Here is a 27,648-nt window from a genome sequence, read left to right as displayed (position 1 = left end):
CGACTTTATCAAGAGGAAGCAGTTGGAGTATTTGGAGCCAGGGAGTGATGTGATCACCATTGCTTTAGGAATATCACTTTGACCACTGTATGGGGAATGGATTGGAGACGGGAGAGGCTGGAAGTAGAGACAACAATCAGAAGATTATGTCGGTAGCTCAGGGGAGAGGTAATGAGAAAATGAACTAGAGTGATGCTGCAGAAATGGAGGAGTCTAATGGGAGATATCTTGTGGCAATAGAAGCAGAAGATGCGGTGACTGGTTGAGTGTAATGGAGGAAAGCATCAGTCAGACAGTCAATTAGCATTTACTAAAGTTCCTATTCTGTGCCAAGCAGAGGCAGTTTTTCTGACTGCTTATTTTCTCCTTTCTTTTTCGGTCTGTTACAAGGGATTGCTAACTAGGGAGAAAGAGAGAGACAGACACAGAAAGAGACAGAGACAGATAGACACAGACTGAGGCAGACTCAACAAGCATTTATTAAGTACCTATTATGTGCCGGGCCCTGTGCTAGGGTATGGGGCCACAAAATCAGTGATACTGGCTTCCTTGTTCTATGAACAAGACATTTCATTTCTCTGCTCTCAGCATTTTGTCCCCCATGCCTGGAAAGCTCTCCCTCCTCATCTGTACTTCCTAGCTTCCCCGGCTTCCTTCAAGTCCCAACTAAAATCTCCTCTTCTTCCAGAAGCCTTTCTCAACCTTTCTTAATTCTAGTGCCTTCCCTCTTCTAATTATTTCCTCTTTATCCTGTGTATAGCTTGTTTGTACATATTTGTTTGCTTGTCTCCCTCCTTAGATTGTAAACTCCTCGAGGGCAGGGGCCATCTTTTACTTCTTTTTGTATCCTCAGAACTTAGCACAGTGCCTGGCAAATAGTAGGCACTTAATGTTTATTGACTGATTAAAAACAAAAACTGTACCTACTGTCAGGAAGCTTACTGTCTAACGGGGAAGACAACATGCAGACAACAAATGAGCTATAGGAAGGATAAATTTGAGACGAAGGAAGGCATTAATTCATTACAAACATCCCCAAACCCTTTCTATATATTTTGTACTTATTTTCTTTTCAGGCAATCAGGTTTAAGTGACTTGCCCAGGGCCACACAGCTAGTAAATGTCTGAGGCTGGATTTAAACTTGGATCCTTCTGATTTCAGGGCTGGTGCTCTACCCACTGTGCCACCTAACTGCCCCATTGCAAATCTTAAAGTGCTATGGAAATGCTAGCTATTGCTGAGTCATGTCTGACTCTTCGTGACCCCACTTGGGGTTTTCTTGGCAAAGATACTGGAGTGGTTTGCCTTTTCCTTCTCCAGCTCATTTGACAGATGAAGAAACTGAGGCAAACAGGCTGAAGTGACTTGCCCAGGGTCACAGAGCTAGTAAGTGTCTGAGGCTGGATTTGAACTCAGAAAGATGAATCTTCCTGACTCCAGGCCCCACACTCTATCCACTTTGACATTTAGCTGCCCCTTCAGTCTGGATACAGGGCAATTGCAATAGTTCAGGTCTGAGGTGATAGGGACTAAACTAGATTGTTAGTTGTATGAGTAGAAGTAAGAGGACAGATCTGAGAGATTTTTTTTTATGGCAGAACCAACCAGAGTTGACAACTGATTAGATATGGGGGGGGAAGAATGGAGGATGATGGAGTTTGGGAACCTGGGAAGGACTGTAGGACCTTGAGAGAAGAGGTCTTGTGTGTTCATATCATTGTCATTGCGTGAGCTCATTCAGAAAAGGACATGGTTGGCTATATCACTGCTATCAGGCACAGTCAGGTCTGTCTGCACCTCCCAGGGATTGCTCCTGTCAGTAATCACAGTTCCTTGGAGCCTTTGTACAGCAGCAGCTCCTGTGCATTTCCTCTTAGAGGTCAGAGTAAGATAATGAAAAGAACATTAGATCTGAAATCAGAAAGCCTGGGTTTGCATCCTGTCTCTGCCAATTGTTATAGACTGCTTCTAGCTAAATCATGTTCTCTGATCCTCCTCGGATAAGTTTCCCCTTTAGTTAAAGGAGGATAACATCATTGAACTCTTAGCTTCCTCTTTTATCAAATAAGATGGTTGGACCAGATCCTCCCAGTCACCCAGGCTCAAAACCCAGGCATCATCCTTTCTTACCTCCCATGTCCAATCTGTTGCCAAACCTTATTGTTTCTACCTTCCTAACAACTCATATGGACTCTTTTCTCTCCTCTTAGACTTTCACCACCCTGGTGCAGGCTCTCATCACCTCACACCTTGACTATTACAGTTACTTGCTGGTTGGTCTCCTTGCCTCAAATTTCTCCCCAGCTCCTCCAGTCCATCCTCCACTCAGCTGTCAGATTGATCTTCCTAAAGGGCATGTCTGACCACATCACTCTTCCATTCAATAAACTCCAGTGGTTCCCTATTACTTCCACAGTCAAATGTAAAATTCTCCATTTGGCTTTTAAAGTTCTTCATATTTGGATCTCTTCCAACTTTTTCCTGTCTTCTTACACATACCTTACTCCCCTCAAGTACCTTGCAATCTAGTAACACTGACCTCTTTGTTGTTGTTCCTAGAATGAAATTAACTCCATCCTTACACCATCCTCCATGCCTGGAATGCTTCATCATCTCCATCTCCTGGCTTCCCTGGCTCCTTTCAAGTCTCTGCTAAAGTTCAGCTTCCTGTGAGAAGTCTTTCCCAGTGCTTCGTAATCTTCATGCCTTACCTCCTATATTATCACCTCCTAAATTATATTACCGCGTATATATCCTCCTGGTACACAGTTGTTTGCATGTTGTCTCCCCGACTGGCCTGTGAGCTCCTTGAGATCAGTGTCTGTTTTAGGCCTTTCTTTGCCTTTCCAGAACTTAACTCTGTGCCTGGCACATAGTAGGCACTTAGTAAATCTTTGGTGACTTAACTTGACTAGACGTTCAGGTCCCACAAGCTGGAAGCATGAGTATAGTATAATGAATCCTGGATTTGGAATCAGACACAATGGGCCTGGGACTTGGATATTTGACTTACTGACTTTGATCCAGCCTCTAACTTCACTTCTCTAGGCTCATTTCTCTTCTGTAAAATGATAGGACTAGGTTACATGATCTCTCAATCTGTAATGCTGTACACTAGAGACCAAGGGTTCTCAACCATTGTTTGTGTCATAGACCCCTTTGGCGTCTGGATGAGGCCTATGGGCCCCTTCCCAGAATAATGTTTTTAAATGCATAAAATGAAATCCCTAAGATTATAAAGGAAACAAATTATATTGAAATACAGTATAGGGGAAGCTGGGTGTCACAATGGATAGAACACTGGCCCTGAAGTAGGAGGACCTGAGTTCAAATCTGGCCTCAGATACTTACTAGTTGTGTGACCCTGGGCAAGTCACTTTAACCCCGATTGCCTCCTCCCCAAAACAAACAACACGAAATACAGTTGTAATTTTTTTTAAATTTAGGGATCCTAGGTTAACTATTTCTGCTACAGTCTATAATGCTTGCTTCTAGCTTTAAATCCTTATTCTTATGATCTTAAGTGACTTGCCTAAGGTCACAAGAGCTATGAGAATACTTGAAATCAATCAAAGAGCATGTATTTTTCTCCTACCTTGTGCTAGACACTTGGAATACAAAGAAAAAAAATGCTCTCTGCTGTTAAGGAACCTCTCTCTGGGAAGATAACATAGATAGATATAGATAGATAGATAGATAATAAGTACAAAATAAATACAAATATAACCCCACCTCACCTCCTTGGGTTACTTTACCAACTGACAATCATGAGTTTGTAGGTTGGATTCCCAAAGACAACTACCCTGAAGTTTCAAGGTATCTTGTGAGTATGAGAGATTCCCACTACAACTATAGATTACCACAGCTCACAAGCCCCTACCAGTGAACTTTCCTTTAACAGTCAGCCAGTAGACACACAAACTCAGAGCAAAGCATTTACTAAGATGACATAGTAAGAAGAGTGGCTACAAAACATTTCTTTCATAAACATAAGCATATTCTCCCACAAATACAGACATCATCAGTGGGAAGACGGGGAAAAAACACAAAATACAATGGTAATGAGGCACATGCATGGGGAGCACATGTTGCTGAGACAACTCAGCAACTCTCAACTCTGGAAATGCACAGCCTCAGTATCTTTTCTCTCTATGGAGTTCTCAAGATGTTCCCCACTATGTAAAGGTATGCTCCCTAGATGATCTTTTTTTTTAAAATTACTTTTTGATGAGACAGTTGGGATTAAGTGACTTGCCCAGGGTCACACAGCTAGTGTCAAGTGTATGAGGCTGCATTTGAACTCAGGTCCACCTGACTCCAAGGCCGGAATTCTATCCACTTGGCTACCTAGCTGCCCCTTCCCTAGAGCTTCTTTCCAACTCAAGTATTGACTGCCAAGGCTAATTTTCTCTTAAATCCACAGTAAGCTGTCTTTTCTGCTGTCAAAGATATCACTCCTTAAAACTATTTTCTGTCTTGAATTTTGTCTATGTCCCTTTCTTTTTGGAGACTGAGACTTTCAAACTTACCCTTGGATTCTGTGTATCCTACTGGTAGAATAGCTCCACTAAAAAACACTAGCATTATTGGGAGGGAAAGTGATGTCCTCTCCTTTCCTCACCAAGAAGTTAAATTTGATTCCTTCCCGAGGGTTAGGTTAGGATCTTCCTCCACTGCTGGTTTCTTGACTGCAGAACTGGCAATCTAGCTTTTTAAAGTGTGACCAGGGGTGTGGCCAGTCTTCAATTTGCCAATGGTAGTTGCCCATTCCAATTCAATCAAGTGAATTTTTTGCTCTTTATAAAGCGATATAGGGCTTATACAAGTCTCTATACTCAAACAGTTTAACACCTCCTTAATATGTCTCTTACTTCCTGGGGTTACATGCTGGACTAGGAGATTGATCAGTGACCCCCAACATGGGGTAATTTAAGGAGGAAGGGCATTAGGAAAGGTTTCATGTAGAAGGTAAGCTTAGTTCTGAAGGGAGCAAGGTGTTCTATCACTCTGAGATGAGAAGGGAGTGAATCCCAGACATAGGGGACAACCTATGCCAAATTATAGTGATGAGAGATGTACAAGGCAATGATATATAAGAGATGAGAAGAGGTATTTGAAAGCACACTGTGTAACCATAAAACATCATATCAATGTAAGTTTTTATCTTTATTGGCAGGATCCTCATTGTCTCTCCTCAAAGACATCCTGGATATGCTGATAACTAGGCACCTTTGGGTCATTCTTTGAGTACCATCTCTTGAGGGTGCCTCCTAACCAAGGTCCCTGCAGAGTCCTCCAGTGTCAGCCCAGGGATGCCTGTACAGGTTTTTAAAGAAACTTGTTCAAACCTACCCTTGGCTGTGCAGTGTAAGAGAAACAACCATGTATGATGCTAACAACAACAGCTCAATTTAGATAGCAGTTTACCCAAAGGTCCTTCTGCACAACATCTCCGTGAAACAAATATTGTGAGCATTATTATCCCTGCCTTACAAATTGAGGAAACAGGCTGAAAGAGAGAAAGAGATATGCCCAGCCTATAGTAAAAAAGAAGATTTGGGATTTGAATGCAGTCTTCTGTTTCTAAGTGTAGGGTTCTTTCCACCACACCAGACATATTCATAGCCTTAAGGACATTCCTTTACTGAGCCCAGAGACAGCTGAGTGGAGGTATCAAGCCCTTTCCTGGTCTAGATTATGTCTCCACTAAAGCTATTTGCCCACCCTACCTTCCACTTAGGGGTCGTAGAGCTCAGAAATGTTTTATTTCAAGCAATCAAAACTATAAGGAACTTTAGAGATCATCTAGTTTAACCCCTCAATTTATAGCTGAGGAAACTGAGTTTCAGAAAAGGGAAAGGGTTGATTTAAGGGGAATAATTTATCCAAAGTCACACAAGAAGTTATCTGGCAATGCTAAGACTAAGAGACTTGACAAAAGCCCTAAATTTCTCTTTCGCATTTCTCTGTCTCTGTTTCTGTCCATCTGTCTGTCTGTCTGTCTCTCTCTCTCTCTCACACACACACACACACACACACACATCCTAGAAACAGCCCTGAGTATCCCACAGTTCCCAAGGTAGAAAATCAAACTAATCTCTAATAATCGTGCCTAGGTACCATAAGTGGGCCGGCTAGGTGGTGTAGTGGATAGAATGCCAAGACTGAAGTCAGGAAGACTCATTTTCCTGATTTCAAATCTGGCCTCAGACACTTACTAGCTGTATGATCCTGGGCAAGTCACTTAATCCTTGTTTGCCTCAGTTCCTCATCTGTCAAATGAGCTGGATAAGGAAATGGCAAAGCACTCCAATATTTCTGCCAAGAAAACTCCAAATGGGGTCATGAAGAGTTGGACACAACTGAAACGACTGAACAACAACAACAACAAAGGTACCGTGAGTAAAAGGCCTAATTAGAATTACTCTGCCACAGGGATATTGGAGACATGGTTTGTGGTGCTGGTGACTTTAAAAACTTTAAAAAAATGACTTTTTAAAGTCATTGCCAGTGAGCAATGGGAAATTGCCCTTGTAACAATGAATAAAAAAGAAAGGGGGAGAAAACCACAGTAAAACTAACTGAGTCTGTACTATGTGCAATGTTCTACATGCACAGTCCCCTGCCACTGCAAAGACGTAAGAGAGGGCTTTGATGATATTTGATACCAAATTCAGACTGTGGGTGGTGGGCAGTACCCAGGGCCTCTCACTTCTGTTACCTGACTCCAAGCCTCCTTTCCTCCTTTCTTCCCAGAGACACCCCCAACCAGTCCCAGAAAGAACTAGGAGTTTGATTGGGTGGCTTGTCTTCTTTCTTTGGCATGGGGAAGAAACTAGCTGTGTGAGGAGGAGGCATCACACTGCCTGCTGCTCCCCCCCTTATGGTACGGCAACAGGCAACTGCTGCCCCTCCTTTCCCCTCCTTCCTCCCACTACCTGTTCTCCACAAGACTGTCGTTTCTATAGAGATCAGGTTTTTAAGTAGCGGGGAAAGGGGAAGGATGCAAAAGGAATGAGAGTGGCCAAGTACAGCAGGGTGCCAGGCAAGCATGGACAAACGCCACCCCCTTCCACATTTTTGTCTCTAAGAGGAGCACATTCTTTGTCTCTGTGTTCTTTCTATATCATCCTCCATCTCTGTATCTCCCTAGTTCTCTCTCTAGCACACTTTTTATATTTTCACATACATCAGAAGCACAAACATACTCATTCTTCCTTCTTCTCTGATTTCTCTGACTCTGAAATTTTTCCCAATTTCCCTAAGCAGAATGTCTTCCCTGGAGAACTTTGTAGCTCTTCATTCATACACAACCAGTGCAGATACTTTGGGAGAACAGGAGACTAACAATGATTCCTTGCCAAGAATGGAACCCAATCCCTAAGACCTTTCTGGTCCCTCACCTTTTTTTCAGTGTGTTGACTATTATTTCAAACTTTCTTCTTAGTCTAAAAAAGAACCTCAAGATAAAAAAAAGAAAAACAAAAACAAATCAGTGTGTGTGTATGAGAGAGAGAGAGAGAGAGAGAGGGAAGTGTTTGGGGTACTGGAAGGGGAGACTCAGATATAGGAATTGATTTTCAGAACACTTACAAAGCAGGCCCCACAGAATTCACAGCCTAGAAAAGGCCTAGATAAATACAGTGTTAAGTACAAAAGTCACTTGACAAAATCTCACAACATTCTTCTGGGCAAGATGGAGAGATGTAGACTGGATGAAAAAAAATATAGACAGTGGATCCACAGCTGACAGAATGACCAGACCCAAAGAGTATTGCTTAATGAATGGATAACCTGAAGGGAGTTCTCTATGGTGTGATTTCAGTTCTGACTTCAATCCCATCTAATCAACATTTTTACCAAAGCTGAAGATAAAGATATAGGTGGTATACAGATTCAATTTAGAGATGATATAAAATTGGGGAGAATCAGTATTCCAGAAAAATGTTTTAACAGACTAGAACAATACGGCAAATGTAATGAGATGAAATAGGACAGGATGAAATAGGATAAAATAAAGTCCTGAACTGAGGGTTCAAAAAATCAACTGCATTGAGTACAAGACTACAAGATTTCTCGGGTGGGTGGATGGGGAAAGGAAGAGGGGAAAGCACACAGTGAGGCAGAAAATTCTGTCAGAAAGAACTCAATGTGAGTCAATATTGTTACAGGGAGGTGGAAACAAATGTAATCTTAAACTTCATAATAGGGATATGGTGTGTAGCATACTACCTTACAAATCAAACTATGCCACTGCTGAGCAGTTTTAATTGAAAAGTTCTTCTTCATACTGAGTAAAAATCTGCTTCCTTGCAAGTTCTATTCATTGAACCTAGCTCTCCTCGATGAGGCCAGCAAAAAATACATGTAATCCCAATTCCATTTGACAACTCTTTGAATATTTGAAGTTAGCTATCACATCCCACCTGTCTTTTCTTCTCTAGGCTAAACTTTGACAAATCCTTATATTTATTGAAGTTTCAATTTTCCTCAGCATCTTGATATTTTCCTCTGGGGAAATTTCATCTGGAGGGGAGGGGCAAGGGACAATGGAATGATCACAGCTTCTGATCAAGGAATGATGCCTCTATTTATCAGTGGTAGAAGAAACATAGTCTGGAGGAAAGAACACAGGACTGAGGTTGAGAGACCTGAATTCTCATCCTGACTGCCAATAACTTGTTTTCTGGACCCTGAATGATTCATTTACTTCTCTGTCTCCTGTTTTGAGCAATAAGGGGGTTGGTTTTCATGGTATCTAAGGACTTCTACTCCACAGAATTTTGTAATGGTAAATGAGCTTCACTGGTGTAAAGGGTATCATCAGAAAGTGTTCTTTCATGTTCCAAAATCCTATGATTCTATGACTCTGACTTCCAATTTGATTTTCTTTCTCCTGGATCACACTGCCTTAGCAGAAGCTGAGATTGGTACCTTCTCAAATGTTAGGAGTTGGAATTTAGCTTCCTTTCCTTGGTTTCTCCTTCCTCAAGCACTGAGTAGGTAGGTAGGTAGGAAGGAAGGAAAGTGATTATTTACATACCTTAAAGAAATTAGACTGGTTTCTCAACAATATTTTTCCTGTCTCCAAAACTTCTAGGAACTCAGGGGGCCCTACAGAGGGTCCCTTTGCCTTCCCACCTGGGATGTGGCCTGTGAGCAGAAGTGAGAGTGAAGGAGGAGGTCAGCAACTCAGAGACAAAGGAGCAATTGATGCTGGGTTCTGGCACCCTCTACTGCCTGGCACCATGCCCTTGGTCCCCCATGGAGCCTGGTTTTGCTTAGTTGCAGGTGTGACCTGAGCAGGGGGAATAGTTGGTGATACAGCACCACAGATAGACAAGAAGAGGAAAGCTCCTGAAAAGAAGAGGCCAAAGAACAAAAAGTAGCAAAATCTAGGGAACATAACAAGGAGGAATTTTTCAGCCCAATAATTAGGCATACAGTAGGGACTGAATAATTACTTGTTGAATTGAATTGAACTTAATATCCTGTCCAACTCTAAAATTCCAAAAGTTGAGGGTGGATCTGGTTGGAAGATGCTAGTTCAGAGCTTGAGGACACTAAGCATTAGTGTCACTTAAGCATTGCTGCATGACAAGTGGGCACACTCCACTTCACCTACTTCTCACAGGCATGGGATTGATACACCCCACTGCTCCACCCTAGTGACCAGTGTTGCCCAGGGGTGTTGAGGTGTTTTAGATGGTTCCTCAGGGCCTTTCAGCTTCTGCCTTCACCACCCCAAAACCACAGGGCCCTAGGGCAAGGGAGTAGCAACCCAGGAAGTCTTGTCTGCACCAGACTATCAGCCTCTCATTCCAGGTCTAGCTGTCCCCCGTTCAATGGGAAGTTCAATAGACCAGACATTTTACACTGATATGCAAAGTCCTGTTCTAGGCCTGTAGGAGAGGAGAAGATGAAGCTGGTATACCTGGCTAATAAGTTCCAGCCTCCCCCTCCCCCAGGAATTCTCCTGGGAAATCCTGAGTCAGACTCAAACAGACTGACAATTCAGACGGCGCTTGTCGTCGTCGTCCCCCTCCCCCCCCAAAAATCACACACACACATACACAAAACCACTAAGCATAAACCTTAGCCCGGGGGGAGGGGGAGGCAGCTTATAGGCGCTGCCCACGTCATTGCGGTGAGAGGTCATTGCGGTGAAAGACAGCGGGCTGAGTGGCGGCAGCTAGGGTGATGGCCAGGGGCTAAGGGAGGGAGGCTCCGCCCATGTCTCCATCTGTCTTGCTCTCAGCTTCTCACTTGGCTGGTCTCCCTGCTGTGTTTCTCTAGCTGCCAATCTTCCCATCAAAGTGCTTCTCTGTCCACCAGGAATAGCCTGGGTTCAGGCATGGGGGTGGGGATAAGGGTATAGGCTGGGCGGGCGTGGATATGTGAAGGCCCCCAATTCAGACCAGCCCTTGTGATCTGTACGTCTGCACGATTACATCAGGTTTCTCTTGCAGCCTCCACAGGGAGCAAAATAGGGGAGTATCCTCAGATCCTCAGAATTTTCAGTTTTGCCCCCCACCCCAGCCCCTTTCGGCAATAAGCACTGGCTAGGCGAGGAGCCGGTTTGGCCCAACAGAGCCAAGACAAGTCCAAACGGGTGCCAGGCATGGAGTAGCGGAGCCCGAGGACCTCACACATCACACAGACACTGACACACACACAGACACACACAGACACACAGACACAGACACAGACACACACACACACACACACACACACACACACACACACACTCCGCTTCTCCTTTTCGCTCTTCTCCCTAATCAGTACATCCCAAGCCAGAGAAATAGGGTTACAGGGAGTGGGGAAAGAACAGAAGACCCATGGAGAGGGAACCTAAGAGTTGGCTTGCCCCGCCCGCGTGCGTGCCCGGTACCACGAACTAAGAGTCCGCGTTACCCAAGGAGACTTTGGCCCTGGGCACTTGGAAGGGCAGGGTCGAGCAGACTCGCCACGAGGTAAACAAGGAGGTGGAGCTGGAGCCCAAGGAAAGGGGAAAGTGGAGGGGGGGGGCGTGTTTCTGTGTCACGAAGAGTGGGCGTGGGTAGTTTGGAGTCAGACCTAGCTCTAGTTTCTGGGTCCCGATCCCTGCTCCTCCCGCCCGGACTGGGAGAAGGGTCGTGGCCCCTCCCCGCCCCCTCCTCAGCTCTGGACTCGGCCGCCGCGTCCGGTCCCAAGCGCGTAATTACAGAGTCAGCGGCCATTCTGGCCGTAAAAGGGGGTGGATGAGATTGCAAGGGCCCTAGAGTCGAGTGAGAAGAGGCGGGGGACACGACAGGATGGGGTTACAGCCTCGGACGCCCCGTCGTCTAGTCTCTCCCCCCAGGACACGCAGACAGGCAGGCCCACGTGTGGGCCCCACGCTGACACGCCGTGAGCGCTCTGTCCCGGCGGGAAGCAGGGAGCGAGACAGATCTGACCCCGTGACTGTAACCGAGGAGTAAACAAAAAGTTCCGCCCAGATACGGGGAGAGGAGACTCACGATGAAGTTGGTTTAGAGCCACAGGGGTGGAAGACGCCGGACACCAAGAGAAACTGATACGGGACCACACGCAGATAGGTATACGCAGTCACCCCCCGAGTTAGGTACGTATATATGTGTACGTGTGTTTGTGTAAACACATCCCCCAGTAATAGAACACACAAACAACATTACACCTGCATTGCCATTAACCTCTGAGCTCTTCTAGTCACCCCTGTTCTCACATATTCCCCTCCACATTCACTCACAAGCAGTTATCTCCTTTACATTCATATTCCATGACCTTTACATTCATATTCCATGTATATACATATTCACAAAGCAAATACAAAATTAACACAACTACAAGTCAAACATTCGCATATAAATACACACATATATGAATACACACAAAACCACATGCCAGAGGCACAAGCATATACTAGCACTCTAATCAAGTTAACAATCACTATTGCACTGAAGCAAACATACGCATTCACACAAGAATACACACATCCAGCGCTTAGCTCAGTGTCTGGCCCATAATAGGCGCTTAATAAATGCTTATGACTGACATCGAGGAAAATGATCACACATATACATTCTCGTTCATGATTGCACTGATAGGGCGCACACACACACACACACACACAATTTCTCGGCATTTCAAGGATGACACAATCCCTTACACAAAGCCAACACTGACAAACCTAACAAAAACCAACAGCCTGGTGTGAGAGGAGCTGGGAGGAGCAGTGACCCGGGCAGAGTCCGGGACTTGGGGGAGGGGACAGAAAGGGAAAGGGTGATAAGAGGTAAGGGGGAAGGGATGTGGGAAGGAGCACCTAACCAAACCTAAGAGCTCTGGAGTTGTCATTTATTACACAACACATCTACAGCTAGTCACAATACAAAGTTGTCCAGAGACCCCAGCGTAAACAGAGCCCCCGTCCCCAGACGCAAGGACACACATAGAAGTGTTCAAGTCTGTCTCTGTCTCTGTCTCTCTCTCTCTCTCTCTCACACACACACACAGACCCACAACAAAACACACAAGTATTTACCATTGAGATAGTCACACACTCCAAGATTTACGCAGACACGCAAACGCAGAAATACAAGGTACAAACCCACAAAGACATAATAAGCAGATATTGAAACATTCGGAGGCATACCGTTTCCTATAGTGACCCCCACATCCCCCAACACACACACATACACACACACACAGAGGCGCTCGCGGGCTCTGCTCCTCAGGTTTCTCCCTTCCGTACCCCCCTGGCCAGGAGCTCGGGGCGGGGCGGGGTTGGGCAGGGGCGGGGCGGGGTGTCTGGGGCGGTGTCGGCCCCAAAAGGCGGAGCCGTGGGGTAAGGGGCCAGAGTTGTTAGCGCGTTCCTGGGCTGCTGCCACAGAAAAGAACCGGAGCTCTGGACTGTATAAGAGATATCCCTACACTCACCCTCTCCAAACCCAGCCCGACCTGGCCCAGGGTGGCACAGTCCGGCCCGGCTAGGCGCCACGTTATGGAGTTACTGTGGGTTCCCCTCTTGGGCTTATGTTGCAGTTTGGCCTCCGCTGACCGACACAGCGTCTTCTGGAACAGCTCAAACCCCAAGTAAGCTTCCCCAGCCTTCCCCCCATCCCAAACCCTGGTACTTGGACACCTTAACTGACATTGCCCAGGCAGATGCAACTGCAGAGAATCCATAGCTGCTCTCCCCGTTTAGGGGAGTTTTGTTAGAGGCATAATTTTGTGAACCCTTTCGCTTCTCTTATACCCCTTCGGGGAGCATCCCTCTCCCCCTCCCTCCCTCCCCCCATAACCTGACTTTTCCTGTGTTTTCCCGTAGCCTATGAGTACCCCTAAGACTTTATAAAGTCAGTGAGTCTAGGGTCCTAGACAACCCACTCCCAAGCCTAACAGTCACAAATCCTCCTAGTGGAATGATAACCCTCATGCCCAATCCTTGCTCTGTGCATGGATAGTACTTTTGGACCTTCTAGGCAATACTCCCAGAGTCCTTTCTTGTAAATTAGATGCTTTCCCTGAAACCTGGCACAAATCAGTTTGTTGTCATAGAGGAAAGTGTTCTCTGCTCAGGGTGGGCTGGGACTGTGGCCAAAATGGGGCATATACCATCTACTGAGACTTGAAACGGGGTGTGAGTGGTATACATGGGATTCAGGTTGGCCAAAGATTGGTGGGCGTTTGTTTTGCAGAGTTAGAATCAGGGAGAACACCTAGGAAGAGAGGTTGCTGAAGTGTACAGATGAGGTAAGGAGGGAAAGAGACAGGCACTAATATCAGGAAGGAGTTAAAATGGGTGGGAAGGAGTTAATTTTTCTCAGGACTGGTTTGAAGCTAGGAGGCAAATGGTACTGGGAGGGACAGGAGACAGTGTCAGCTTCTTTGTTCCTGCCTGAGAGTCCTTAAAAATTGTGGGAACTGTTCTGGGGGGATTATTGGAAAGGTGGAGGGCAGGGAACAGAGAACTGGGCATAGGCTGAGGCTACTGTTCCTAGAATCTGGCCAGTGCTTTAAGTTCCATGCCCTTCAATATAGCCTGTTTCCTCCAATCCTGTATTACGGGGAGGAGGGAGGGTCCCCAGCCTGTTGTCATCCCAGAAGGGCAGTGCCCTCTTGCCCAGGGCCACTTGCTAAGCCTGCCCTTTCCCTCCTTCCTTTCCCAGGATTTACTCTCCTGACCTGGTCTTGCCACAGTGGGAGAGTACAAAATCCTTGTTTATGCCCAATGCCAGGTGCTGGGGGGAGGGGGAGCAGGAAACCATTAGTGGGGGGGGGGGAGCCCTGGCCTTTTCCGTTCCCAAGTTCCCAGGTTTCCTCTCTTTCAGGAAGGAGCCTCTTCCTTGCCAACCTCCCCCCTTTCTCCTCCCCCTCTTCCCAGAAGGAGAGTAGTAGTGAAATCAGAGACTTTCCCAATCTAGGGAGAGTGAGTGAGGGGTATCCCAGTCAAGCCAAGCCTCTGCCCCTGTCCACCTCACCTGCAAGATCAAACATATTAAACCAGATTCTAGACCAGAAAGTAGGCCTAGAGGAAGTGAGAGCAGGCTGGTGTTGAGGCTGGGCCCAGCTTGGAACAAGTGGAGATATTTATGAGAGATCGATAATCAAGAGGCTTATGTTGGTGATTAATGGTAGTGGACAGCAGTCTCCAAGCCTATTGGCAGAGACAGTGGTGGAAGGAAGCAAAGCCTTGATCTGAAGTGGGCACATGTTTCTTTGGTCTTGTGCAGGGCACTGAAGCCCTGTTGTGCAAGCTTACACAGGCTTGTCCCTTTGCTTTTGGGGGTTTCCAAGGATGTATGGACAATTTGACTATCACCAGGGTTCTTAAGCAGAGAACAGCCACCTTAGCACATCTTACAGGCTCTGGGGGGCGCTGGGGCTGGGGCTAGTGGTGGAGGCGGTGAGGGAGTGAGTCAGTGCTTGTCATGGGGAGAGGGAGAGAGACGCCAGCCCCAGAGCTGAAATACCTGTTCTGAAATGGCTTCTATGTTTATCTCTCCAGAGAGGAATTTTAAAAGCCTCTCTCTCTCTTTCTTCCCTGAGGTGGGGGAAGGGCCTGGGAATACCCAGTCTGGTTGCAGGCATGGCACTGCTGGACATGCTCATGCCTAGTCTTGGGTGTTGGGTGGTGCTCGGTACCCATGCTCCATGTGATAGGCATCTGGTGTCCACTTAAATCTCTTTGTCAGCCCTGGCCCCGTCTCCCTGATGCCCCCCAAGCATTGATTTTGTTCAAATAGGCAAACAAGGCTGCTGCCTCTCATCCAGTTCTGATGGTGGCTACAAACATTTTGGAAAGTTGACCAATTTGAGATGGCTACTCTTCCCACTGAGACCCCACCTTGCCTGGAGCCAGGTGTCTGGGTCTGTGGGAGGAGGGGCAAGTGGGCAATCAGGCTGGAGCCTGTAAAGCCTGGGGGCAAATGTGGGGAGGGGGAGAGGGGAGATAGAGAAACCAGTTCTTCCTCGGAAGGAAGCTGAGGGAGCTGCAGCTAATCAGAGAATTGCAGCATTTCTGGAATTCTCAGGGAACTAAAAGTATGGATTTCAGGGACTAGGGTATACAGGATTAGGAAAACATGGAGAGTTGTGGGTGGGAAGGATTGATTGGGAGGAATTTTGGAAAAGAGCTAGAGAAGGAAGAGAGGAGAGGTGTGGGAATGAGATAGCTTAGATTTAAATGACTTTGAGAAGCTTTTGAGATAGCAGGGTGAGTTGGTGAAGGTGATTTGGGGAGGTAGTGTAGATTGAAAAAGCTGAGGAAGACAGATCTGAGCCACAGTTGGGAGGACGTGGGATACTGATGAGGGAGCCTTATTTGATGGGTCAGGTAGACATTTGTGGGGATTAACACTGAACTAGAGACAGGCCTGCAATCACACTGGAGCACTTGGGGAGATTCAGGGGCCAATTAGAAGAAACCATCTTGCAGTTATTTAACATTTGTAGGTGTGCTATAATGATTTCAGGATACCATTGGTCCACATACCTAATCACTCTCTCTCTCTGTGTCTCTCTCCTCCTCCTTCCTCTTCCTGTCTTTCTTCTCTTATGTCTCTCCCCCTCTCCCTCTCTCCCTTTTCTTCCTTCTCTCTCTCTCTTATCCATCTATCCATCTTTCTAGCTATCAGACAAGAATAGGGTACAGGATGTGAAGGTAATGGGTGTCTATCAGTAGGCTTGTGGTGCAAATGTTACTGTAGATTTTGGAGAAGATTTGAAAGCTGATGGGGAGGATAGGGAGAAAGCAGAAATGAAAATTTTGTGATCTTGATCTTTCTGGTGTCCTGGATTCCTTTGGCAGTCTCACCAACTTTATGGATCCCTTCTCTGAAGAATATTTTCAAATGTATGAAATAGATTATATGATATTGCAACAGAAGTCAGTTGTATTGATATACAGTTATCAAAATATTAAAAATAGAAATTCACGAATCCTATGTTAAGAATCTCTGTACTGGGGGGTTGTATAGAGAGCTATTGAGGGAGCAGGTACATGACATGGTGGATAGAATGTAGGGCCTGGAGTCAGAAAGACTCATCTTGGTGAGTTCAAATCCAGCCTCAGATACTTACTAGTTGTGTGACCCTGGGCAAGTCATTTAACCCTGCTTGCCTCAGTTTCCTCATCTGTAAAATCTGTAAAAAGGAAAAGGAAACAGCAAACCCCTCTAGTGTCTTTGCCAAGAAAGGCCCAAATGGGGATACAAAGAATTAGACACGACTGAACAACCACAACAACACTGAGAGGTTGATATTTGGGAATTTAGTGGAGAGATATTCAGGGGATGAAAGTAGCGTTTAGCGCTTTCATGGGGAGAGATTTTTTTTTAGGGTAAGGTATGAAACGGAGGAGGAGGCATTTAACCAAGATAATAGAGCTACAGTAACATAATAGATGAAATGTAAAAGTTCAGTAATAATGAAATAATATATAAAATCAGAATGCTTTCCCTCCCACTGGAGGTCTTGAGGCTGAGGTTGGATATCCATTTGTTGGGTGTGTCATAGAAGGAATTCTTTAAGGAATGGTCATAGATGGGACCACATGGCTAATAAGGATCCTTTGTACTCTATGATTGTATTATTGGATTCAAGTTAACACACACACACACTCTTTTTTTTCCTCTGCTCTATGTGCAGGTTTCAGAGTGAAGACTACACAGTCCACGTCCGACTGAATGATTACTTAGACATCATCTGTCCACATTACGAAGATGAGTCCGTGGCCCCAGATGCCATGGAGCGCTATACACTGTATCTGGTGGAGCATAAGGAATACCAATTGTGCCAGCCACAATCCAAGGAGCAGGTGCGATGGCAGTGCAACCAGCCCAATGCCCGGCATGGTCCTGAGAAGCTATCTGAGAAGTTCCAACGTTTTACCCCCTTTACCCTGGGAAAGGAGTTCAAAGAGGGACACAGCTACTACTATATTTGTGAGTCAATGGGCATATTGGGCATGGGATGAGCATAGTGTGGGAAAACAATGAAGATGAGGCAGAAGAGCTCTGGGGAGGGAGGGTTTGGCTAGAGCACATGGAGTACGCTGACCAGGATAGGAATGGGCTGGGCAGCCAGGAACCAAGAGTCTAGGCCCACTTACTGGGGCTAAATTTTTCAAAAGTTGCTCTGACTCTACTCTTCAGGCATCAGGGGTCAGGGGTTCCCTAAACCAAACACTTGTACCAGATGAACAATTCAATCTGCCCACCTTAGACTACACTGGATCAAAGGAAAGTTTTGTGAGTCTAGGGTGTCAGATACACATAAAACAGGAAAACAAAAATAATTTCACCAACACAACAAAGCAAGGTAGAAATTCAAATCTCAGGTGAAACCAATCACAATACATACCTGAGCATGTCTTAGGGATACTTTGCTTAGTCTCCGTATTTCTTTTCTCCGTCCCTTGCCAGATCAGATGGACAGCTAGGGAGATTGACGGCACTTCTTATTTCAGTGACCCATCTCCTTAAAGCTTTACAACAGTTTATGTTTCTCATGTCCCTACTTTTCCTTATTTGGGGAGTTGGTTTCCAGGATATGAGACTGGAAACTCAGAAGGACATATACAGATCATTAATACCCAGGCACCTTCATCCATTGAGGAAACCATTAATGTCCAAGTATCATCAACAGTCTTAGAAATGCATTTCCGTAGAAACATTAAGAAAGCCAGGAGCTAAGAAAAACAGAGGACAAATGGGTAGAACCAGGATTTTCCCTTGAAGGGGGGCCCTTTCTCACCACAATATGGGTGTCTTTTGCAGCCAAACCCATCCATCACCATGGAGATCAGTGCCTGAAATTGAAAGTGACTGTCGATGGCAAAATCAGTGAGTATATGGGCTATTTGTGTCAATTCTGCTGGCCACCCCTCAACATCCCCCTGGAACTCTAGATCATAGGACCTAGAGTGGAGATAGAAGTCTCCTGTGGCTGCCTAGCTTGTTCAGAATGGGGATTTTCCTCTCTGTCTGCCCTCTCACTCTCCTCTCTTAATATCTTCCAGCTCACAGCCCCCAGGTGGACGCCAATCCACAGAATGAGAATCAATTTTCCTCAGGTGGGTAACAGACCATAACTAGAAAGAGGTGGAGTGGGGCAGAAGAGGGAGGAAAATGGTAGATAGGAGAGTTAGGGTATTGGGAAGGTCCACACTTGACGTGAGCTGGTGGTCTTGACTGCATTGGGATTTGGTGATGAGATGACAGAGCAATGAGACAAGCATCTCTACAGTAGCTGTGTGCTTTCTCACTAAAGGGGTGGGGGTACCTCTTCCGTGCTTCATGAGACAATTTGATTTAGTGGAAAGAAGCCCTGGATTTAGAGTCAAAGAATCTGGGTTTGAATTCCAGATCTGCTTTTCCTAGTAGGAAAAAGCATTTCCCTTCTCTCGTGCCTCAGTTTCCCTTATCTGTAAAATAAGGAGATTGGATTAGATAATTTCTACGACCTATACCATCCCTGAATCTATGATTTATTCTTTTCCTTCTTCCAGATGATGCAAATGTCCAGGTCCTGCATAGTGTTGGACACAGTGCTGCCCCTCGGACCTTTCCAGTTGCCTGGGTTGTGCTGCTTCTGCCCCTCATGCTGCTTCATACCCCCTGAGGATGGGCATCAAACCCAGCTTTTGAGGACTAGGACTGGGCTGGGGAAGGAGGGGGTAATGGCCCCTTTCCAAGGGAGAAAACTGGAATCCTCTGCCCAAGGAACTCCATCCAGCATAGTACCAACCTGCCACCCTGGTGGCATGGGTCAGTATTAGGGGTGTCAGGAAAGATTGGCAGTGCCAACTTGTCCCCTGCCCCCATGGTTGGGAGGACACAGCTCTCTTCATTCCTCCTGTTTTGCCAAAGATCAAGAACCTGAAATTAACCCAGGGCAGCTGCTCCTCTTAGAAGTGGGGAGCTTATGGATGGACCCTGGGCACGGAATGGTCATGCCCTCCATGGAAGACCCAGGAGTGCCCAAGACGGAACTCTAAAGGAGTAGAAAAAAAACTGAGCTTTTCATGTGGGAAGGGGAGGATGTGGAGAAGAAAGCACTTTGTGTGCACTCAGGGTCTGCCTTCCCTACGCACTCACATACAACTCCATCTGTAATGCCATATTGGCAAAAGAAGGTTACAGCCTGGGCTCTCCTAATTCAGAGCCACCCCTCAGGGGGCTATCTCAGAGCAAAACCAGGCAGGCAAGGAGGGGCAGTGCCCCAACATGTGCTGTGTATAAGGGCGGTGCCCATTGTATATATATATTTGTATGTAAAATCTCTCCCTGGAGAGATTTCTATAACTAAAGTTGTTGTTTTTACACAAGTGCTCTTTGTCAGAATGAAATGTGTTACTTTTTTTTGGACTTCCTCTGCCCCATCATTGCACAGGTTGGAGACCCTGTCAGGCTACTTCTCTGTCCACATGGGACCACCTCTCCCCTTGCCTGAATGTTTAGGAGACTCTCCTCTTCTGGGAGCAATATAGTATAGTGAAAAGGACAGTGGATTTGGAATTGGGTGATTGGAGTCTAAATCCTGCTTCTGTTACTTACTAGTTTGATGGTCTTAGGAAACTCATTCAACCACTCTGGATCTCATTTTCTCTTCTGTAAAAGAAGGCAGCTGAGTCATCTGATCTTTTTTTTTGTTTGTTTTATTTTAAGTTCTGAATTTTCTCCCTCCCTCCCCACCCCACACTAGAGAAGGCCATCATTTGACACAGATTATATGTGTGTGTGTAATGGCATACATACACACATACATCTGTTTATCAATTCTTTCTCTGGAGGTGAATGGTATCTTCCTTCAAAGGTCCTTTCTAGTTGGTTTGAGTATTTATAATACTCAGAATAATTTAGTCGTTCAGTTGTTCTTTGAACGATATTGCTGTTACTGTATCCAACGTTCTCTTGGTTCTGCTCATTTCACTCTTCATTTTTTCATGCAAGTCTTTCCATATTTTTTCTAAAGTCAACCAACTCATCATTTCTTACAGCACAGTAGTATTCCTTCACAATCATATACCACCACTAGTTCGGCCATTCCCCAGCTGATGGGCATCCCGTCAGTTTCCAGTTCTTTGCCACCACTGAGTCATCTGATCTTGAAGACCCCCTTCAGTTCTATGCCTATGATTGCTATTTATTTATCCGTTTATGAGTGCTAAGAAAGAAGTTAATGCCTCTCCCCATTTGCCCTGCCTACCATCATCTCCTAAATTTTCTCTTCTGTAAGATGGGGACGAGGATACTTCTGGAAGGGCTTCAACCTTCTGTGATTGTAGTATTCCATCCATAGTCAAGAAGCTCTTGATGTCCAGCCTCTTGTTCCTTCTACATCTCAGCCCTTGTTTCATTCTCCAGAAAAGTAGGAGCCTAGCACACTCTCCTTGAGTCACCCCTCCTGAATTCCCAGCCCTTTTCTGAGGCAATTTTCTCTGTTGCTCTCCTGAAGCACACAAGGGACTTTCCTAGGCCTTCCTTCCTTTCCCTTTAGATACTGGAGTATAGTTGGTCAGAATCCTTGGATTTATGGGTTCAGGTGCTCAAACTGCCTAGGATCTTGGTCTGGGCAGGGAATGGGTGAGTCAGCTGTGGCACAGGGGCAATGCCAGCACTATGGTATGTGGGTGGTACCCCCCATCTCCACTACGAAGACTGTGTGGGAGGTGGAAAGAGAATTCCAAACGCAGCAGACTCACTTGCACACTATAGGTACCTCATACATGTTTTCGAATTGATTTAGGTTACTCCATTATTGTATGGTGTGTCACAGTTCTGGCCACCTATGCAGATCACAGATCAGCAGCTAATCTGTAATTTCTGTTCCTAGTTGCATCAGGATCAGCTCACAGTCATAAGGCTGGCATGTCAGAGCCAGGTTTTCCTGATTTTCCCCACAACCAGACTCCCCAATCTATTACTCCCTACATTACTCCCCTCCAAGCACTCCAAACTGGCCTTACTATTCGCCCCTCCCTTTCACACTCCTATCTCCAGCCTCAAAGTCTGGGGCATGGCTGTCCCCATGTCTGGAATGCACACACTCTTAATCTACATACCTCAGATTCCTTTACAAGGGGTTAACTCAAGTGCCCACTCCTATGTGAGGCCTTTCCTAGTCCCTACAGCTGCTGGTGCCTTCCCCTTACCTCCCTACCCTACACACACACACTCAAAGCTAACAGACTTGTGAAGCACTTATTGAAGTGCCGGGAATGCAGTAGGTGCTTAATAAATGCTTGTTCCTTTCTCTCATATTTATTTGGCATATACTTTCCACATGCCTATATATGTATGTGTCTCCTGGAGAGAATGTAAGCTCCTTAAGGAATGGAATTATTTCACATTTTTTTGTCTTTGACGCTAGTGCCTAGCACAGTGTTTCTTGGCACATTGTTTAGTCTACCAGTTGTCTGACTCTTCATGGCCCTGTGGACCGTCCCGTGCCAGTACTGTCCGTGAGATTTTCTTGTCAGAGATACTTGAATGGTTTACTATTTCCTTCTCCAGCAGCTTAAGTCAAACAGGTTAAGTAACTTGTCTGTGTTAAAAACTATCCGTGGCTGGATTTGAACTCAGATCTTCCTAACTCCAGCCCCAGTAATCTTATCTACTGAGCCATCTAGCTGCCTCCAAGACAGAGGTTAAGTGACTTGCCCAGGGTCACACTCTAGTAAGTAGCTGAGGCCACATTTGAACTCGGGACTTCCTGACCTGGGGTCTCTATCCACGGAGCCATATAACTGCCTCACACATAAGTGCCTGGCATGTAAGTAAGAACCTAATAAATGCTTATTGATTAATTGATCCAAGGCCCACCCCTCTATCTTAACTGTCTCAAGGGATCTAGACTGCAATATATCTCTGACAATAGCCAGCTGTGTGACCACGGGCAAATTACATCCCTTCTCTCATATTCAATTAGCCTATCTGTAAAATGGGGATAATACTTGGAGGATCCACCTCCCAGGGCAGTGGTGAGAAATCAGACGAGGTAATGCCTGCAAAACACTTTTCTGCCCCTCCATCGTCTGCAAACGCCTGCCTTTATTATTACTGCACACCTGCCACGTGGGAAGCCTTGTGCTTGGGCACTTCCTGGTCTGGACTGCCCAGGGGGAGGAGGGCAAAGTATTCAGGGAAATGATTCCACGAGTGGGTGGGAGGAAGGCGAGGTCTCTAGAGCTGGGTGGCAAATCGATCAACAAATATTTATGGAACTCCTGCTATGTCCGTGCAAGGTACTGTGGGAAGCCCGTGTTCTCCGAGCTCTGGCTTTTGGGGAAGAGGCTGGCGCAGGCGGAGAAAACGCGGCCGGTCGGGCAAGTCTCGGAAGCGCAGGGCGGGAAGCGAGCAGCCTCGGCATTCGGAAGGGGGCGGGGCCAAGGTTGCGGAGCATCCTGCTGGGGCGGAGCCTGGGGCTGGGGGCGGGGCTCCGAGGACCAGGGAGCCAGGCCCGAGAGTTCGGGCCTTTGGCTGGGGCTGAGATGGAGTCTGCGGCCACTCCGGACACGCTCCTGGCTGGAGCCTGCGTGCTTTTCACCCTCTGCATGTTTTCTGCCGGCCTGTGAGAACCGAACCGGGGCTGGGGGCTGGAGCCTAGAAGGCCCCAAGGGGAAAGTGAAGCCAGGGATGAGGGCCCAGGTCTGGGAACTTAGAGCCCCAAATTCAAGTCCATGTCCACGTCCACGACCACGACCACGACCACGACCACGACCTTGTTGTGGTGGGCTCCGTTGGGTCTGGTGTAGGGGGAGGGGGAGGAGCTAAGGGACTTGGGGGCGGAGCCCAGAGAAGAAATAAGCCTGGAAGGTGAGGGTTTGAGCCTGGTCCCAGCAAGTCACAGAAGGGGAGGGTCCTCCTGGTCCCAGCCTCAGCCCCAGCATCCTTCCTAACCCTCCAATCTCGTTACAGCTCGGACCTCCGGCACATGCAGACCACCCGGAGTGTGAACAATATCCAGTTCCTGCCCTTTCTCACCACGGATGTCAAGTGAGGCTGGTTGGGGGAGGGTCTTTGCAAGACTTTGGGGAGGAGAGGGAGAAAAGAGGGAGGGAAAGCTTCCAGCTACTGGCCTCTGGGGTGCTGGGGCTAAAGCAGCCTCTCTCTCTCTTACTCCTTCGGGGACTTAACCCATCGTCCACCTCGCCTGCAGCAACCTAAGCTGGCTGAGTTACGGGCTCCTGAAAGGAGACAAGACGCTCATCGTGGTGAACGCAGTGGGAGCCTTTCTCCAGACCTTCTATATGCTGACCTATCTCCACTACTGTCCCCGCAAGGTAGAGGCCAATCCCATCCCTCAGCCTCTTAGGCCCTGCTGGAGTACTGCCACGTTAGCCAGGCAATGTCAACATTTCCTCGAATTCTCCTTTGACCTAATATTGCCACCTTTTCCTGGAGGGCTATCTTAGCTGGGCTCCCTTCTTTCAGAAAGCCTTCCTATATTGTATTCTCCTCTCCCCTCAGGGTCTGATGCCTAACAGTATCCCACAATTATTGAATTGTTTAATTGAATTGCTTCATACTTCCTCAGCACTGATCCAATTCAATTTAGCATCTATTAACCCCTAAATATCTGCAAGACTAGGTGGTTGTGGTAATGCAGATGAGAAAAGTGGAAGAGGGGAATGTCTAGATGCTAATTATCTAGGGCTCAATCTAGTTGGCTTTTCTTTAACTGGCATACATGTGTGTACTCCCTATCCATCGGATTTGGGGGCTTCCTGCATGAGTCCTTCTGCAGGCTACCGCCCCTCAAGAGAATAGGACAGAAATGGAGACTTGGGGATTGCTGAGGTTTGGGTAACTGGCTGGGACTGCTATCACCCCATTCTTCCGTTCCCCCACAGCGTACCGTCCTCTTGCAAACTGCTGCCCTGCTCGGTGTTCTCCTCCTGGGCTATAGCTACTTTCAGCTCCTGGTGCCTGATTGGACCTCTCGGCTGAGGCAGCTGGGCCTCTTCTGTAGCATCTTCACCATCAGCATGTACCTGTCACCCTTGGCTGACCTGGTGGGTCCAGTGCGGAAGGGAGAGTTAGGAAGGGGTCATGGACACTTGGGTACTGGCTTTCCCTCTGAAAGGGAACAGATGCTGGAGGAAAGGGAGTGAAGGTGGAGGACACTGGGTTTTAACAGCACAGAAATAGGGACGATGGGATTGTCAGCCCCTGTGATTTGGAGCAAGGTTCCTTCCTTTATCTGGCTTTCAGTTCTCTTATCTCTAAATTGAAGTCAGACTAAATCTAGTCAGACCAATCTAAGCACTCTTCAAGCTCTAAAATTCTTTGATTTCCTATGAACTTTATTATCTGTTACACTGGAGATTAAAGAGGGAGAGATCCCACCATCTATCTAGGTTTGGGGAGGAAAAGGTGCTACCTTGAGTAGAGGCAGGGGGAAGGATGTGATTGACCCTTCTTCTTGGGAGGGTGTAAAGGACATTAATGACTTCCTTCCCTACAGGTCAAGATCATTCAGACCAAGTCCACTCAATGTTTGTCTTTCTCCCTCACTGTGGCTACCCTCCTGGCTTCTGCCTCCTGGACTCTCTATGGCTTCCGCCTCAGAGACCTCTACATTATGGTGAGCCAGGGTGGGGATAGTAGTGGGTATGCAGAATAGGAAACCAGGTCCCCACTTTATTGCAATTTCTTGTTTCCTTCTAGGTGCCCAACATACCAGGAGTTCTCACTAGCCTGATACGCTTGGGACTTTTCTGGCAATACCGCCAGGTTCAAGAAAAGAGCTACAGCCTTCTTCAGACCTAAGAATGGTGGTAATGGGTATACCATACCTATCCTTTCACCTGTCACCTTGGTGCTGACCTGTTGTCAAAGACTCTTCAGCTATACCTCGTTGCTCAAACTTCTTAGCCACAATGGGGTGGAGCAGAAGAAGAAGGAGCTTCTTTGAAAGCAGAGGAACCAAAATTAGGGCTTTTGTTTGGGAGGAATTTTCATTTTTATTTTTTAGAGAGATTATTTTTTTAATGTGGGGTTGGGATAATATTTAGTTCCATTCTGTGCCTTATAATAAACTATCACATACATACCCTTCCTCTGCATTCCCTAGTCTGTTCTCTGTGGTTCCACCAAATTGGGTTGGGAAATAAGGAATTTATCCAGAGTCGAGAAAAGGGGGTGGTGGGTGGAAACATCAGAATTGAGAATTAGGGGAAGGTTTTAGAAAATGAAAGGAGAGGAAAAAGGTCTTAAGAGGAAGGCAGAGACTAGAAAAGTTAGATATGAAGCTAGACTTCGGGATTTCCAGCAAGAATGAGGAGACATCTAAAGGGGTAAGGAAGACTGCAGGGGGTAATTTAATAGTCCCAGCCTGGAAAATAATGAAAAAAGGAGAATCTTATTCCACTTGGACTATGCTATGAGGCCTTCTGGTGATTGATAGAATGAACTCAGGAAAGTCTGTGGCTTAACATATCATGCCTCAATGCTGCAAAGGATCCATATTACTCTTGCCTTTGGTATAGATAGCAACCCATCTATTCCTGCTCTTATTCTAGAAAAATACTACCTAGAGGATTTGCAAAAGGCATTGGAGGCCTTCCTCTGGGCCTTTTAGCTTTTAATGGGTACAACACTTGTACTACTCATCATTTGTGAAATTAGAATAAATGGCCTTTGAGGTCCTTTCTATCTACATCTAATAGCCTGGAGAAAGGTTGGTGAATTTGGGTGGGGAAAAATTACATTTTAATTTTCAGCAGCCTTTGGTTTCCTTTTGTAATCTTATGTATGTTACTTTATGTATTTAGAAAATTTTTCCGAGAAGAGCCCATAGGCTTCACCAGAGTGCCAAGCAAGGCCATAACTCGGAAAAACTTTAAGAGCCCTGGTATCCCTCAATCAGAGCAAGGCAGCAATATTTCCTAGGGAAATTAGTTTTCTTAGTTCTGCCCCCTCTATCTCCCGCAGTGTTCTCTCAGTCCCTCTGTCTTTCAGTGTCACCTCCAGGCTCCATCTGCCACAGTGTCCTCTCAGTCCCTCCCTTCTCTCACCCTTCATCTTCGGCAGTGTCCTTTCCCTCCACACCTTTCTCCCCAAGCCAACCTTTCTTCTCCAGTGTTTCCCCAACCTCTGTCCATATGCCTCACTCAGTCTCCCCTAGGCACCCCACTCCTTGGCCCCAGAAATGTTCCAGTCAAAGGAATAAGAAAAGGAGCATTTACTCTTTTAATTTAGCTGAAGAGGGGCCCTAGGGGTGGCCTGGGGCTGGGTGCTTGGGAGGCAGCTGAGGATCTGGAAGCTTCGGGGCCTAAGAGGATCACAGAATGAGGCCCTTGCTGGCCAGATCAGCCTGGGCTTCCTGAATCTGCATGAACAGTTCTTGGGCAGCTTCCTCACAGTCATTGAAGTTGGCCAAGCGCAAACCCAGGGTGCCTAGAGCGTAGCTGCCCGCGGTGACCAGGAGGTAGACGGGTAAGGGTAATATCACATCGTGGAATTTTTTACTATATCCCAGGTTGAGCAGATCCTGCACCAGACACAGCCAGATGAGCATCAGCACCAGCAGCGTGGACATCCACTGCTCCAGCTTGGTCATGGTCACTGGCGCGGAGGAAAAGAGCGCGTGTGCTGTGAGCAAGGCAGCCGTGGGGGCTACAGGGCGCCCCTCTCCCCACTCCGCACGCCTCCCACCTCTCGCCCCTGCTTTCCCTCCAGTTCCGCTTCCCAACCCCTAGCCCATAAGCCCCTTTCCCCTCACCTCGCAACTCTAACCGTGGGCAGAAAAGGAAATCCCCTTCCACAATTCTCTGCAGATGTTACAGACCCAACCAGGAAAGCTGGGCCCTCAGCGCATGCGCCGCTACCCGTGATGCTTTATGGGAGTTGTAGTCTTTCACGGGGTTTACGTGAGGCCTGCTAGGATGCCGTGCAGAGCGCTGTCCTCCATCTCTGCCACTTTCCTCTACCTCGCTTCATCTCCAATTTGGGTGAAGGAGAGGGAGTACGGTTGGGTACGTAGGGGTGAGATGACAGTAAGAAGCCGTAGCCTCTCCCTTTTCCGGATCCCCGCCACCCCAAATGAATGAATGAAGAAATTAGTGAATGAAGCAAACTTGAGCCTCTAGGACAAAGTTCTTGCCCCTTCCTACAAACCTACTCACCTCCCGAGTTGGGATG

The 27,648-nt window shown here is 46.7% G+C and overlaps 3 protein-coding genes across 7 annotated transcripts; 2 read left to right on the top strand and 1 right to left on the bottom strand.

The window, feature by feature from the left end:
* Positions 1-12,847: 12,847 nt before the first annotated feature.
* Positions 12,848-19,862, top strand: LOC114049541 (ephrin-A1-like). Its single transcript, XM_027870779.1, has 5 exons — positions 12,848-13,093; positions 17,150-17,445; positions 18,280-18,345; positions 18,522-18,575; positions 19,011-19,862. Exons 1-5 carry the CDS (start codon positions 13,002-13,004, stop codon positions 19,121-19,123), a joined length of 621 nt encoding a protein of 206 aa, XP_027726580.1. The 5' UTR covers positions 12,848-13,001; the 3' UTR covers positions 19,124-19,862.
* A 2,772-nt stretch (positions 19,863-22,634) lies between these two features.
* LOC114049391 (sugar transporter SWEET1-like) lies at positions 22,635-25,571 on the top strand. Of its 5 annotated transcripts, none has more exons than XM_027870671.1 (6): positions 22,635-22,748; positions 23,422-23,499; positions 23,663-23,786; positions 24,357-24,518; positions 24,971-25,090; positions 25,174-25,571. In XM_027870671.1, exons 1-6 carry the CDS (start codon positions 22,651-22,653, stop codon positions 25,273-25,275), a joined length of 684 nt encoding a protein of 227 aa, XP_027726472.1. In that variant the 5' UTR covers positions 22,635-22,650; the 3' UTR covers positions 25,276-25,571. The 5 variants fall into 5 exon arrangements, with proteins under 5 accessions (XP_027726472.1, XP_027726473.1, XP_027726476.1 ...); XM_027870672.1 differs by lacking the exon at positions 22,635-22,748 and adding an exon at positions 22,942-23,074; XM_027870674.1 differs by lacking the exon at positions 22,635-22,748 and adding an exon at positions 23,075-23,151.
* Positions 25,572-26,674: 1,103 nt separating this feature from the next.
* LOC114049393 (dolichol-phosphate mannosyltransferase subunit 3-like) lies at positions 26,675-27,317 on the bottom strand. The gene is made up of 2 exons (XM_027870676.1): positions 27,230-27,317; positions 26,675-27,072 (listed from the first exon to the last, which is right to left on the bottom strand). The coding sequence occupies exon 2, from the start codon at positions 27,065-27,067 to the stop codon at positions 26,789-26,791; it is 279 nt and encodes a 92-aa protein (XP_027726477.1). The 5' UTR covers positions 27,068-27,072; positions 27,230-27,317; the 3' UTR covers positions 26,675-26,788.
* Positions 27,318-27,648: the final 331 nt, after the last annotated feature.

Source organism: Vombatus ursinus, unplaced genomic scaffold (assembly GCF_900497805.2).
Source record: "Vombatus ursinus unplaced genomic scaffold, bare-nosed wombat genome assembly UNPS02014798.1, whole genome shotgun sequence".
Taxonomy (NCBI): domain Eukaryota; kingdom Metazoa; phylum Chordata; class Mammalia; order Diprotodontia; family Vombatidae; genus Vombatus; species Vombatus ursinus.
Note: the sequence above shows the minus strand (reverse complement) of the source record. Positions and strands in the feature narration are given on the sequence as shown.